Source organism: Opisthocomus hoazin, chromosome Z (genome assembly GCF_030867145.1).
Source record: "Opisthocomus hoazin isolate bOpiHoa1 chromosome Z, bOpiHoa1.hap1, whole genome shotgun sequence".
In the NCBI taxonomy this organism is placed as follows: domain Eukaryota; kingdom Metazoa; phylum Chordata; class Aves; order Opisthocomiformes; family Opisthocomidae; genus Opisthocomus; species Opisthocomus hoazin.
In genome coordinates this window covers 76,006,370-76,021,920 of record NC_134454.1, presented here as the reverse complement: position 1 = coordinate 76,021,920, position 15,551 = coordinate 76,006,370, and the positions used below count along the sequence as shown (strand labels likewise).

Here is a 15,551-nt window from a genome sequence, read left to right as displayed (position 1 = left end):
TCACCCCCCTGAGACTGCTCTTCCTGTCCTAGATCTGGTCAGCCCATGCTGTGAAACTGAAATGTGGGCCAGGGAGCTGAATTTTGCCTTTGCTGCTGCAGTCTTGAACCATGTTTATAAGCAAAGATCCAGAAGATTTCTTTTGATCCTTGACATCAGTCTGTAGTTTTACGACCTTACCAGCTTCGTAGTTTCATCTTGGGGGTAAATTTTCTATTCCTGTGCCACAAATCATTTTAATCTTTTCTTGCTGACCTTGTAAAATGCCCTCTGCATTGTTTACTCTGTCAGGGTGTTACCGAAATGCTCTGGCCAGTTTCAGTTGAGGTAATTTGCTTTTGCTTGCTGAGAAATCTGCTTCAGTTATTCTTCACTTTCTTTCACCTGTTCTGTGTTACAAATTATGTTTCATGCTTCAGTGTCTCTTTCAGAGGCACTACTATTAAATCCTGTCAAAGCACTGTGCATGGTACCAGCAAGACCATGTGTGTAGTTGTCTTGTGAACTGTCCCCGATGGAGAATAACCTAACAGAAAAATTATTTGGTGTAGTTCACTGTTTACCTGCAGCAACAGCTCTGCTTATATGATATAAAGGGAAGCACACAGGTGAGAACAGACTGTTAGGGGTGAGATGATTCATGAACTACCCCAGAACTGCACGTGAGCAGGGACTGCACATGTCTCAGAAAAAATGCAGGTGGAATAGCACACGAGGGAATAGTGATATCATCACTTTTGCCTGCCACCTTTCTACGCATTTTATGAGTTTTATGGTTTAAGATTACCACATATTATTAAGCTTTTCAATTATTATAGGTAAAATTTTCTAAAACTGGAGTTTATTTTAAAAGAATTGGGAGTTTGAAGTGAGTGTAATACTTAGTTTAAAAATAAAGTAGAAATTATGTATTGTTCAGGTAATTAATATTTTGTATTTGAAAAAATAGTACAGCAAGTTTAGAAAAAGGTATGGGTAGTTTCAAGAACAGTCAGTAAGATGTTCTTATTTTATGAGGTATTTGTTTAAGAAAATAAACATTTCTATCCAGATTGTAAAAAAAGATCTCTTTAAAATTGTGTAGATATTTTTTTTATCAACTTTCATCTTAAGTCAGTATTACAAGACAGTCTGTTCCTTGAAAATAATTAGAAAGGCCTACTGTCAAGAACACCCACAGAATCTGTTCTAACCTCTTTCCCAGTGACAATGAAGAAGGTAAATTTGGAATGTTTTTCTTTCTGTTAACATTTTTAGTATTTTTTCTGCCTGTCTTCACAAAAATATTTTCACAATCTTTTCCCAGTATTTCCCAATACGGGCTAGTGTGTGTGTATATGCAGTAGACATTGCCAAAGGCTTTTCAGATTGATTTCATCTGAAGAACTTAAGGCTTTTGCAACAGTGAAAGTACCAAACAGCTTTTAAATCGTTACTAGTAACTGTCTTTTGTAAGTGCTGTATTTTCAGATCTTACAGTCACAAAGGTGACCACAGCAGTTCCATGGATAAAATTGTTTTCAGGATTTTTATGACAGGCTTCCAAGACTTCATACTCCAAAGATATACTGTCCAAAATATGCAGCTATTACAGAAATCTTTTTTTCAAATATTGAAGATGTTTATGGAATGATACACTCTGCATTTTGTCATTCAAATTTGTTATGATAACACATTGTATTCCATTTGCGAAGCTGAGATGTGATGTGGAATTTTTTTAATTTCAGAATCTACACAGATTTGTTTTGTTTCAGCTTTAGATGTTCTAACAAACAGGTTATGTCTTTCTGCATTGAATGTTTGAATCTAGAATGGGTTACCTGAAGTTTTTTGTTGTTCTTGTGTTCATGTTTTCTGAATCTTGAAGCTGTCATCCACAGGATTTCCTTACAACCAGTACTTATGGTTGGTCAAGTCTTTTGTGCCAGGTTTCCATAAAGTAATGTTAGGCAATTTAATTCCCTGCTCTTCTACTTATCTTATGAAACATGAAACCACCTTGGTAAGTGGAGTGAGAGCTTACAGTTTACTTTTAACTGCTGAGGTTATTGCTTTCAGCCTGAGTTCCAGTCTCAGGGGCAATTAAACCTGAAGTACCACCTAGTTTATGTTGGATTCCATTGCAGGGCAATTTTTTTTTTATTCTGAAAAGGTGATTGTGGAATGGCAAATCCCCTTTCTATCTCAGAGACAGAAAGTGACAGCAAGAAGCCCATAGGCATTTGCATCAGGTGAAAGAGCGTTGCCAGCAGTTCGAGGGAGGCCATTATTCCCCTCTGCTCTGCCCGAGTGAGACACATCTGTACTGCTTGGTCCAGTGCTGAGCTCCCAGTACAAGAGAGATAAGAACATATTGGCGTAAGTCCAGTGAACGACTGCAAAGGTGGTTAAGGCTTGTAGTATCTGGCACAGAAGGAAAGGCTGAGAGCGCTGGGATCACTCAGCTTGGAGAAGAGAAGGCTTGTGGAGAGTCTTATGTACAAACACTCGAAGGGTGGCAGGAGGGTGAAGCAGATAAAGCAAAGCTCAGTGGTGCACAGTAACGGGACAAGAGGCAATGGCACAAAACTAGTTACAGGAGATTCCACTTAAATGTAACAAAATGGTTTGAGCTTTGTTTTGGGGTTGTTTGTGTTTTGGGGGATTTTTTGTTTTCTTTGGTTTTGGGTTTTTTTTTATGGTGGAGGTAGTCATACATTGAAACAGGTTGCCCAGAGATGCTCTAGAGTCTCCATCCTTGGATTCAAAACCAAACTGGACAGTGTCTGTAGCTATCTGTAGTAGCTGACCATGCTCGGAGAAGGAGGATTCAGTTAGATGACTTCTTCCAACTGTGACCATCCTGTAATTGTGTAAAAATCAGTATCAGCAGGTGGCCAAGCCAGGAAAACACTTATTCTCCTGCTATTAACACACTTGTTTGCCTGGAGAGCTGGGAGGTAGGACCTTGTTTCAACTGGAATTTGATGTTTAGCATTTCCACTGATGAAGATGTGTACCCGAGTTATTCTAAGTGTAAACAGTAGGAAAGTTAGAGGCATCAAAGAGTAAATGCTCTTTAAGAATTAATTACTTTTGTATGATAAAGATTCTGCTTTCCTCTCAGTCCTAATGTTAAGACCCCGTCCACAATGATCCATTTGCTGTATAGTTGTTTAGATTACTTCTTTAGGATTACGTGACTGGGAAAAATTATTAGGATCTAGTTCAGGAATTCAGTGTTTGTTTAATGTATTGCCCATTTCTAAAATAAAATCGGCATAAGTAGTTTTTATTATTTCTTATGAAGTAGGTTTATATGCCAGTGGATTTATAAAATTACTTGCACGTTCAGAGCTTGTGTTTGTTTAGCTTTTGACAGATTATATTCTGGGGATGTTTTCTGGTTTCAGAAGATTTATAGGGCTGGAATTAATGGCAGTTTCTTTTGCCTGCTCTGGAGCACGTGCCGTGGTGGTTTTAAGTGTGCTGTGGATGTTTGACAAGTTAGAAACTTAGCAATCCCCATCACTGCTGAGCCACACTGTCTCAGGCTTTGTTTTTGTTGGCTGGTATCCACTACCATGCCATAAAATACATTTACTTGACAGTAGAAAGCGGAGAACCACATTAACTACAAAGTTTAAAAAGGCTGGCTAAACACATGCAATAAATATTAATAAAAGAGAAGGCCAGACACCTTTGACCTTCAATACTTGTTGTTAGCTTTGTGTGTTTTAGAGTTACCATGGCATTTTGAGCGTTATGTAACAGTATGTAAGAATCTCTTATTTAAATCAAACTACTAACTAGCAACTGTGTGTTGGTTATTTTGGTCGCTTGTGGCAGGGATCATGGATGTAATCCATTACAAGAATTCTAATTTGAACTTGAGTTACCTGTAAAAGGATTGTTGTCCTTTAGTTGTCTTGTAATAAGCTGTACCTGTAAGTAAGTAGGGAGGTATAATGTTGCATGTATATCTATGTGGAATGAAGACGTTGTACAAAGGAACCTTGTAAAGAATGGTCAGTTCATTCATGTAAACTCATCTCACACAATTTTTCTTCTTAAAAACATTCAGCAGAAAATCAGCTCAGAAGAGTATCATCTATCGTATGGTAGTAAAGTGAAGTTCTGATTCATGATGGCTGAATGGGCTTCGGAATTTTTTCAATATTTATTTATATTATGTGCCTCGTAACATTCAAAAATATGGAATCTGTACCAAACCAGAAATAGTATGGAGCATGAAATGGGAAGGGATTCAGGAGTCACTAGAACTGATATATAACCATTCTCTTCCAGATTAAATGGTTCTCATCACCCAAGTCATAGGGTTGTATTGCACCCCTAATTATATTTTATCTTTGCTGTGTTTCTCTTGTTAAGACCCTAGTTGTTCCCATTTTGTGAATTTCATGTGCTGTATTATGTAAAAAAAAAAAAAAGTGTATATATAGAGATACTTTAATGATAGGTGGATGATAGTGGTTGAATATTGATTTATTAATTCAATTTAAGAGTCTATTCCTGGTTTTTGAGAAAGGAGATTTAGTAAGCTTGGGGTAAAAAAGGGCTAGAAAAATGAGCATTGTTCAATGAAATACTAGTGGGGTGATGCATTCTGCTAGCTCTGGAGACATTTATTACACAGCTAACACACAAACACTGGTAGGACTTGTCTTCCGTCTTGGACAGTATCCCTTTAAAGAGTTACTATCTTTCAAAAATAGATACTTGTTTCCCCCTGGTTAGTAAGATTCACCTACAGGTTTTGTGTTTGTGTTAAGATGCGTTGTCCTTCGTGGTAGATGGTGCCCGCTTCTTTGGCTCTCTCGAGTCACAAGCTTGAGTTTCTGTACTGGCCTGCTGAATCAGACTGAATACAGTAATCACATGGAGATTCAAAGTCACACGGAGAACCACGCTGTGTGTATAAAAGAACAATACTCTTAATGTCTGAAAATGAGTTTCTCTGCTGACCAGAAGGGTGACAGAGCTGTGAGACATTAGCTTCAAATACCACGTTCTTCTGAGTGTTGTGGGGAAGAAAGAATCAAGAGTGACAATCATCTACTCTTCCATTTCTTCAGTCAGCAAGTGAAAGGTCAGCACTGTGTGAGAAGAAGGGAAAAACAGATAAAGTAAAGAACAGAGTGGACGAATTAAGAATTAAAAATAAAAATGCAGAAGTTGTGAAGGCCTGCATTGCTATATCTGAAGCCCTTCATTGTTCTCCTTCAAATCCCCCTTCAACTTTGCATTTCCATTAAGCCCACGAAGAGCCTGGAGCAGTTAGCCTGTGTAAACCACTGGTAATCACACTGTCACCAATTTGTACTTCCTTCTCTGCCTACATCCGTGTGTTGTCGCTCGTTTTACATTGTATTCTGCTCTGTAAAGGAACTTTTATTCATTCACATATTCATTCATGTGCTTAACCTTGGTCCTGCTACAGTATGACTTTGATTCACTATTTGACAATATGAATACTAATTCTGAGATCTAGATGAATGAGCAACTAACTATCAATATGTTGCTTTATTTCAGAGCGTGGTGCGTTGCCTTTGGCATCCCAAGCTGAACCAGATCATGGTTGGTACAGGAAATGGTTTGGCCAAAGTGTACTATGATCCTGTCAAAAGCCAGCGGTATGTAATCATTATTAATGATTAAGAACATTTTTTTTTCTCAAATTTAGCCTGATTTTGTGGTTCTGTGATTATATGAAGAAATGAGATAAACTAGTTTAGTAACATTTGTTTTGCAGAGTTTTACTTATTTGGTAACACTAGAAATTAAAAAAAACCCAAACCAGTTTGTTTGTGAAAAGTGGTGCATTTTCCTCTGGGCTTTTCATGGTGCGGTATGCTGGCTGTTCTACCTGAATTTACACACACTTTTGTGTTTTAATTGCAGGAAATCTGCAGTAAGAATAACCATACTTTTATCTGACTTCTTGGAGGTTGCTGGTGTACTGTTATTGAAAGGATATTTTTTGTATTTACTCACCTTTTTTGATGTCTTTTATTTTTTCCTGAAGTAAAAATTTTGTATAGAAGCATTAGTTCAAACTTCAGTGCCTGTGAAGTAATACTGGAAGACCCATTTAGAGAGGGGACAAACCAAGCACGCACATTCCCATCTTGCTGTTAGTGTTCTGAGCGACCCCAGACTATCACATGTGGATTTTGCCTGTGTGTCTAATCATGCTTAAATTTTGTTTGTACATCTAATGGAAGGGTGGTAGTGATTCATCACAAGGTCACTCGTTAGCCTGGAATGAAAAGAAGAGGACTTAACTAGTTGTCCCGATCCGATATCGGGGAGGTTTCGATTCGATCCCAGGAGATGAGATTAAGATGCAAAATGCAGTCATGTGCCGTGCAACCTTGTAAACTTTATTTTCGGTGAACCGGGAATCGGAGGTCTGTCGGGGACAGCAGCGGGGGGGGGCAGAGAAGACGAGACAGAAAAAAAAAAGGGTAAAGTCAGAAAAACCCCAGCGGGCGAGGAAAAGAAGTGCGGGGGGGGGGGGAGAGGATCAGTTACCACCACGATTCGATGATGTCCAGTGATGTCCAGTCGGCTCAGTCTCTGTGCAGGCGTGGAGCCCCGGCGAGAGTAGGGCCCAGCAGCCAGGCGGTGAGGAGGAGACCAAGAGGGCGGCGAGGAGAGCAAGAGGGCGGCGAGGAGCATGTGTTGCCCTTTTATAGGGGCATTTTCGCATGCGCAGAGCAGGTCTGCATACGTGCAGTTCCTGCCATGCGTGTTGCCTGCTTAGACAAGTCTGTTTTTGCCCGTCCACAGGCTACTCTGCGCGCAAGTGCTTTCCTGCAGGTCGTTGTGGCGGCTTCCTTCCAGAGGCCAGCAAGAGATGGCAGTAGCAATGTCGAGACAAAACCAGTTTGTAGCGGTCTTCTACACTAGTCTATAAATACTTCTTTTGCAATTAATTTGCTTTTACCATCTGGATTGGCTGGAGAACTGGGGCATGCTTCCTTCCTGTCAGCAGGGGGGAGATGTACACTTCAGCTATAGTGAGTGGAATGAATAAGATACTCTTCACCTGTATGTTCTTATCTTTGTTTCACTGGCATCCACAAATATACTGTGTTACAGTTCACAGTTTCTGGATACTTACTGTGACCTGGACACTTGGATATGAAGATAAAATCTGGTTTACAAAATTACCAGAAACAAGTTTTATTTTTCTGGACTTTGTCAATTTAGAGAACAACAGTCAGTCATCACTGTTTAGACCCCTCTCCAGAGGGCAGCCTGAATCTCCGAGGCACAGACCACAAGAGCCCTAGCTCCATTTTGTGCCCAGTTTGTTTCCTGGTACTGATGAGGAGGAAAATACCACCAGTTTAAATCAGTCTTGCTGCAGCCAGACTTACGCAGTGTTTCCCGCTGCAGTGTTATGGACACCTCTGGTTAGAAAACTGCCACCTCTACTGCTTAGGAAGAGTACTGGGAGAAAATCATTGCCCATGTTTGGAGAGGAGCGCTTTCAGTGCGCACGCTGCAAGTACTGTGGAAAGATGAAGTGTGAAATGAATCTTCCACCCTTCTTTCCGCATGTCATATAAACTGCTCTATAACAGAAATACTAATCTCTCTACCCTCCTTCACATGTGCATGGACAGACAAAGATACACACATTCGTGAATATTTGAAGTGCTATATAATTTTGTTGAGACTGGTTCTTGAATAAAAAATGGTTTCTGATTGATATAAACAGACCAACTGAACTGCTGTGTGTTTCCTCCTAGGGGAGCAAAATTATGCGTGGTCAAAACAAAACGAAAAGAGAGACAAGCAGAGACTCTTACACAGGATTACATTATAACACGTAAGGAATTTAAACATATCTTTACAGCAGCATCCTTAGCTCTTTCTCAGGTTTGAAATTATTTGCAGATCATTTAGCTTTATATTTTCCCCTCTAAAAAGCTGCAGTCTTGCATTAACTGTTGATCATTGGTGTGAGACCTTAGTGCGTTGTGTAAACATTTTTGTAGCCTTGCACAGCCAGAAAGGTATATATTGTGTATGTTCTGTAAAGTTGTTAATTATGGTTGGTTTCTAGATTCTGATGTACCTGAAAGCCTGAAAAGACAATTGCCTTAAAAAAAGGTAACACCTCAACCCTAACCAAGAAAAAAAACCACCTCTAGAATTTTTGAGTTTTCCTAAATCTTCAGTTTTGCAGAACTAAATTGGTGAGGGTGGATGGGTTTAGGAAGTGTTTTGCCACTTGGGAACATTAACAATACCAGTGGCAAAATCAGAGACATTAGAGGCAGGTCTTGAACTAACTCCAAGTGATTTTTCAAAATTTAGAACATGCCCAGAATTGTATGGGATTTCAAGTAGCTTAAATATCTCTCTACCCGCAGGGTTATGCTTGTATATGACCTTATGTTCATACTAAAGCTCACTGGTGCATAAGAAATAGTTGTCATTTTTACTATGAAATGTTTAGTGATCTGCCTTTTCCCAAGCGCAAATTTTGCAAGGGGATGAGGGGATAAAATGAGAGATTTTGGCCCTCCTCATTAGCCATATGAAGTGTTTCCTCATGTGAAATGAGAAGAATCACACAGTTGTGCTGTCCTGCTTCTCTTCATTCTCTTCCAGTACCATAGTGTTTGGATTCAGCTCTGTTTTCCAGTAGTCTTGGTCTTAGAATAGCTAAAAACATTTCCGTAGAACCAGGTAGTTGTTTGACAACATAATAAATAAAAAAGAGGTTTAGGATGAGAAAGTCTGGGCAGTCCTGGTAACCAGGCCTGTATCAAGGCACTTGGGTTCTGGGTTCCCATCTCAGGTACTTTCCAGCCATAGCTGTCTCCTAATTAACCCTACGGCTGCAGATGTCCAGCTCCCATTTTTCGGTAGCAGTGGGTAAAGTAGCAGCTGGCGAAGATCAGAGATATTTACCTCCTTTGGGTGCCCGTCTGAATCCATCCTCACTGCAGACTTGACCATATCAGCACATGGTCTGTTATCTAGATACGTTGTGTGCACTGTTAGTGTTTATACTGTAAAGAACTTTTGTGAATTTTAAAAAACTCTCTGCTTAAAATCCAATAGAACTGGTATATTTGATGGCATTTATAAATACCATTCAAAGATTTGGGTCCCAATTATGCAAATTTTCAGAATGTTATCACTTACTTTAGCTGTTTAACTGTTTCTGCCACATCATTTTGAAACTAAATAAGGGTTCCTTCTTATAAAGCAATGCATAAAAATAATGTAAGGATTTGCTTTGCAAACATCTAAGTTTGTTGCATATTTTGGAAAATTTTCAGACATTAGAAGTCTGTCTTTTAAGCTTACAGGTAGAACTGGAAAGAACTGAAGTTCTCAGAAGTCCTTTTGCAAAGTGAAACGACCCTTTTTTCCTTCTTCTCATTCTTCTCTCTTTCCCTCCCCTCCCCCCCCTTTTTTTTTCCACTTCGGACTTCTGGCTGCAATTTGGTCTCAGGATTGCCTGTAATGGCTATTTAAAATGCAGGAATGTTGTTTTGAGGTATTAGGTGTTACTCTCAAAACACACGAATATGCAGTTTGGGTTTCCCTTAGGCAACCTTGACACCACAAATGGCAAAAGTTTGGATCTGTGCATTAGTCACCTCAGATGCTCTGTGCAAACCGATCAAGCTTAGTGCTTGCCTGTGAATTATCCCAGGCATGTCATACTTCATGAAATCTACAAAAAGAAAACCTGAACATTTATATCCAAAGATCTACTGTGTGTCATCTGGCTGTGACTTCACTCAGTCTAATAAATTGAGCAGGCTTCCAGAAATAAGCTGAAAAATCAAACTGGTAGGTCCCTGGATGCTGCCTTCCATTTTTTCATTCAGTATAGAGCTGATGTCTCTAAATTTAAGATTTGTTTCTTTGTTTTTTGCTGTTGTTGAATCTTTTGACGCCAACACAATTTCCCATATTTTGGGAAGCAGCAACACCTGCATGTGAAAGCTAAACCTCACTGCAAGGAAGCCATGTCCCTTAACATGGTGTTTCTCTGTTGTTGACAAACGTGTCTCTTTTCTGTGTGGACCAAAACCATTACAGTGATTGAAGATACTGTAGCAGGATTATGAGGAAATAAGTTTTAAATCCTGGTAATTTAGCCAGATTGTCACAGTTATGGGTATTCTTCCAACCTTGATTAATCTCATAATTTAAGTAAGAACATGATCGTGACTTCATATGTAGAAACATTAGATTTGGATCACTGAGGGGATTCCGCCCCTCTCTCTCTCAGATCCAAGAACATATGTAGGGTTTTATCATGCTCTTAGGAGTATTAGAAAGCTGTAGAAACATGTGAAGTTCAGAAAAGAGCAACTGGTTGGTCACAATGCTAATGTTGAGAACTGAATGACAGAGGAATAGATTAAATATGCATAAACCATGCAAACAGTATTTCAGATGAAAGCTCCTGTCTGAAGGAACCCTAAAAGTCTGGCTGCTTTCATCTTTGAAAAATTCATCAGAGAGAAGCCCTCTTTACCTCAGTAAACCCTTGCTTGGATACAGAACTCGGGGGCTGCTTCTGCCACCTTTTCCCTTGCAAGGAAGAATCCCAGTCCTTGTCCTTGTAGTTAAAATCTTAAAAAGAGAATGGAGTTTCTCACATTTCTTTTTCTCCAAACTGTGACCCTGCAGCCCACGCACTTCCGATGTTCCGTGAACCACGACAGCGAAGCACGAGGAAGCAGCTGGAGAAGGATAGGCTGGACCCCATGAAGTCTCACAAACCTGAACCTCCAGTAGCAGGACCAGGTAATCTAGGCATAATCATTTCAGACTGCTGTGTGCCAAAGGGACGGTCATGCTTGAGTTCTACACTCATTCACATTTGCGTTCAAAGTTTTTTCGATGGTGCCTCTACTTTGTGTGTATGGGCAGTGTCCAGCACTGCAAGGCCTTGGTCTTTGTTTGAAATGCTTACCTAGAATAAATTAATAATCAGAATGACTTAGTTGAAGTTATATGATTAGTTAAACACTTATGTGAATGCAGGTCTAAATTAGACTTTTCCTGTAGTATTAAATAACTTATTTTTATCAGATCACTGTTACAGATGAAGTACAATGTTTCTCTGTTTATTTCTTAAACATTCTTTTTTTTTTTTTTTTTTTTTTTTTTTTGCTACAGGTCGTGGTGGGCGTGTTGGAACACATGGAGGTACCTTGTCATCATATATAGTGAAGAATATCGCACTGGATAAGACAGATGATAGCAACCCTCGAGAGGCTATTTTACGTCACGCAAAGGAAGCGGAGGAGAATCCATACTGGGTGGCTCCGGCATATGCTAAGTAAGGAAACACTTAAAATCACAAGTAATATTTCTAGAGGCCAGTGGGAGTTTGGTAAGAATAGAAGACACATTTTAATGGTATACTTTGCCTTTTCTGGATTGGTGCCACGAATATGTAAACCAAGGATGTGCCTCAAGTGTTTCCAGGAGGTTAAATTGCTGAAATTTGACATTTCCATTTTTAAAATTTCCACTTAGGAGACTATTTGGAAGCTTTCTAAGTTGATTAGAATTTAGAATGTTCTCCAAATCAATGTCGGAAATTGCAATATACCTTTTAGTAAAGTACCGTCCCACTGACAGACTGGAATGATAAGGTTGCTAATATGCCCTCAAGTTCTGACTGGTTCTTAGGTTAAAACTTCAAATTATTTACTTGGTGGTACAGCATATTTTAGATGATTTCTTGAATGTCATAAATTCTTATTTGAATTTTTCTGCATAAGGACCTGAGTACCTGCTTGAATTAACTTGGTGTTAAACATATAACAATATTAAATTGCACCAATGAAATCTCCTACCGAAAATTCAGTGTAAAGAAATATGTGTCCAGTTGTTGTTACATAAATTAAAGAGCCTCCTCAAGATTATGGTAGTAAAATCTCGGTAATCCCACGGATGGTAACTTACTCAGTTTAAGTTGTATGTGTGAGCGTGGTATTTGTGTGTATGTGTAACAATGAAGATTGTGCAATGTGCTTCTAGAATGCTTTCCACTAAAGAATTTGTCCTAAAAATAAATGCAGTTCAAACCATTAAATAGATACATTCACAATAGTACTAAAATAAATACTATATAAATGCATTTCATACTAATGAACAGAAACTACCGCTTCAAAAATTACTAAAATTTTCACATTTTGTTATTATCATTGATCTTTTTGTTACAGGAAATCATCTATCTAGTATAAGTAGTATTTTCAAAATGCGTAAGGAAAAGGTTTTGAAGAGATTAAATAGTCTGCACGGAACAGCCTGCCAGTAACAATTTTTTCTTGTTTGCAGCCCAGTGTTTTATCTCCTAGGCTGTACGTTTGCTAGTACTTTACTGACTGTACTTTCTATATTAATGTTTACCTCCTTAGTGAAACAATCACTACCTCTTTCTAGAAACTCATAGCTGTTTCTAGTGGTGACACTTGTTTTCTGACTTGACCCACATGTTCACACAGAGAACTGCATAGCTGTTCCAAATCAGTTTGAGAACATCAGTGACCCAGCCTGCTAAATATTGATTTTTAATTGTTTGAGAGTTCATGTTTGCTAGAGATGAAATTTACTTTGAATGTGTAGGCACCTGATTTTATTTAAGATACACAACTGTCCATTCTCTAAAGTAAATACAATCCTACATTCCGTTAGGTAGATAGATACCTCAGTGCATTTTTGTCTCAGTAACTTCATTGATTGTATATTAAGTTTCATCGCTGACACCTGCAATGTAGTAGACATGAAAGTTTTAAAACATAGCTGTATAACAGAAGACTTACTGTGTCAGGTGGGCAGATCTCATTACAGATTTTTGTTAAAGATGTAGCTGCAGGGGAAGAAGAGAACTGGCTGAGAAGTGGGGAGGATGCAAGTCCAGACAGCTATTAACTTACACACCAGACGGTGATACGTATGTGGGGGAATTGGGCTGCAGCCAACAGCATGCTGCCTTGGTGGTTCTGTCAGCTGATAAATCTCATGCCAGTGAGAGTGCCGTTATCCTTGCTTTAAAAGCTTGTCTTTAAGATGTACTTTGTGCAAACGGTGCTTTAAAAATTATTATTCTTGTTATTATTGGCTGACTGGAATGCAAAACTTTCTTTGTAATTGTGTTTTGTTATTAATTTTCAGAAACGAAGGTGTATATTAACAGCTGCAGACCAATGGCAGTCATAGGTTTTGTTAGCTGTTTGCCTGAAAACACAGACAATATAGAAAGCTGTGTTAATTATATCCTGTATCTGGCTTTACAGGGCATGTATGTTTACCCTGTATATAAAGCATCTTACGGATGTTCTTACGGATGCAGATTCAATAAAATATGCAAATTACAGGTAATCGGTATAAATTATCACGTAATACTGAATTGTGTCTCCAGTGGCCCTGTTAAAATCAGGAGTTAATAACGAGCAGTATGCAAACCTAGGGAAACCGGCTGCTTTAGCTATAGCATAAGATCAGCTGTTGGGTTAGGAAAGGTGATATTCTGATGCATACTTAAAATCCCATGCTGTCTTGAGACCTAAAAAACATACATCTAATACATTTCATTTTTTAAAGTAGTGCTTATTTTTTTTACTACTTTATTTCTCTGCTATCAGTTTTTACGCATTTCTTGTAGTAAATTTTCACGTAAATATGGTATAAAACTATCTACCTGATATATTTCTTGTTTGATAAGGCTTTTCTTTTTGTGTTGTGTAACAGATGATTATTCACTTAGATTTTTTCATTTTTAAGAAAACAACTAAGGAAACTATAGTTACTTAATTTCTTCAGTGATGGTTATTAAATAATTTTAGACTGAGAAGACTTAAGAAACACTTTTTCTGGCTGATCAGAATTTTCATAGCTCTGTGATGACTGGTTTAGAGTTAGTCTGGTCCTGATTCATACTGATCAGATCATTCAAAGTCAGATAACTGATTTCATGCTTTTTTAATTGTATTTTCACTTCAATTATTCTTATAAGAAATACCTGCAACATGACTTTTGCTGTTAGTTTATACATTGTATGTAAAAATGTTTCTTTTTTTTTTTTTTTTTTTTGGAGTTAAAGGTGCCTGATTTATTCTTCAAGCCAAATAAGTCATTTGCGTTATTTATCACTTGAAAATTTTTTCAGGCTTCTTATCACTAGCCTGACCTTTCTGTTTCTCCTGAAATTTGAGCCAGAAGAGTATGTAAGAGACAAAAAGGATGGGTGAAAAAACAGATGCTGCTGACAAGGATACTGAGGATGATAATAAGTACATGCTGAATCAGGAGATGACATGTCACGGAAGCCTGATGTGAATAAAGTGCCAAAAAAGATGTGATCAACACAGCAGAAAAGTCATAATGGATGAGGATGCAGAAAAGATCTTGAAGTTTTTCAGGAAAAAGCTTGTTAGAGACCTTGGCAAGAACCATTCCAGTGGAGTGAAAGGAAAGGAAGGACAGATTGAACATTTCAAGAACTACAGGAAAGGAACTTGAGGCATCAGTTGTAAATGTTTGAAAATTACATTCTTTGTGAGCTGTTTGTTTTAACACAGCTGTACAGAGATACTATAATGACTTCAGATGTCCCTCTGAAGGATCAGCAGGAATTACTAGGCATTGTAGCTGAGGGCCTAATCAGGCCCAGATGTAGCACTCTTCTGTGCTATAAGGGAAGGTGAAGGCAAAATTTCCCTCCCCACCAAGATGGACCAGGGTTCTTACAAAACACCTTTCAGTTCAGTCATGTTGCACCTATCTTGCTGTCTTTGTCATTGCTGCTTGTCACAGGCAGAAGAGAATCACTTGAAGCAACAGCATGTAGCTGTGTTCACTGAGCTTTTTCTCAGTGGCGCTACCAGCGTGTGAAGTGTTAGTCACATAGTGCCTCAAGTACCTTTAGTTGAACAAGCAGGACTGAACAGAATGTTTTGTAACAGTGATTTTGTTGGCGCATGTTGGAATATTTAAGCTAAATCTTTTTTAGAAATTGATAATTTTGAGAGGGAAACCCTTGAGATTCAGGGAAGAGTCAGGCTGGCTGGTGAGGTAAGGAGTGCAAAGGGGCCTGATGTTGATGAAAACCTTCACTTTTCAGTCTGGAAGTAGCCTTTATGACATTATTCTGGTTCCCAAGCATGCTTCAAAGTCTTCTTTTTTCTTTGTTTCAGTGCAGTGTAAGCACAAATTTGAAAAGTTACTGCAACAGGAGTCACATGCTGTGATATGCAGTTGTCATCTTCAACTGGTTTAGCTGTATCATATTTTTTTTAGCTGCTCATCTATGAACCTCAGATGTCAATGAGCCACTTTTATTGGATCCCTGAAAGGTAACTTAGAAAAATAGCCCATTATCAGAGGGATTATGGTGGCTTTAAAGCAGTCTGCATGGCCCCTGGAAATTTTTTAGGGGTCTGCATATCTGCATATGTTGAAAACCACCAAAATAAAGAGAAGTATGTAATATGAATAAATCATGTTAGTTTATTTTCTCATTTTTGTTTGCAGCCTGTTAACATAACCCACAA

The 15,551-nt window shown here is 38.5% G+C and overlaps 1 protein-coding gene across 1 annotated transcript in view; it reads left to right on the top strand.

The window, feature by feature from the left end:
* The window catches only part of WDR70 (WD repeat domain 70), a 136,090-nt gene that overhangs the window by 115,102 nt on the left and 5,437 nt on the right, over positions 1–15,551 (top strand). The window contains exons 14-17 of the mRNA XM_075447270.1: positions 5,533–5,633; positions 7,761–7,840; positions 10,675–10,791; positions 11,167–11,329. Of these exons, the coding sequence (XP_075303385.1) occupies positions 5,533–5,633; positions 7,761–7,840; positions 10,675–10,791; positions 11,167–11,329 (461 nt within the window). The remainder of the gene's footprint in view (positions 1–5,532; positions 5,634–7,760; positions 7,841–10,674; positions 10,792–11,166; positions 11,330–15,551) is intronic.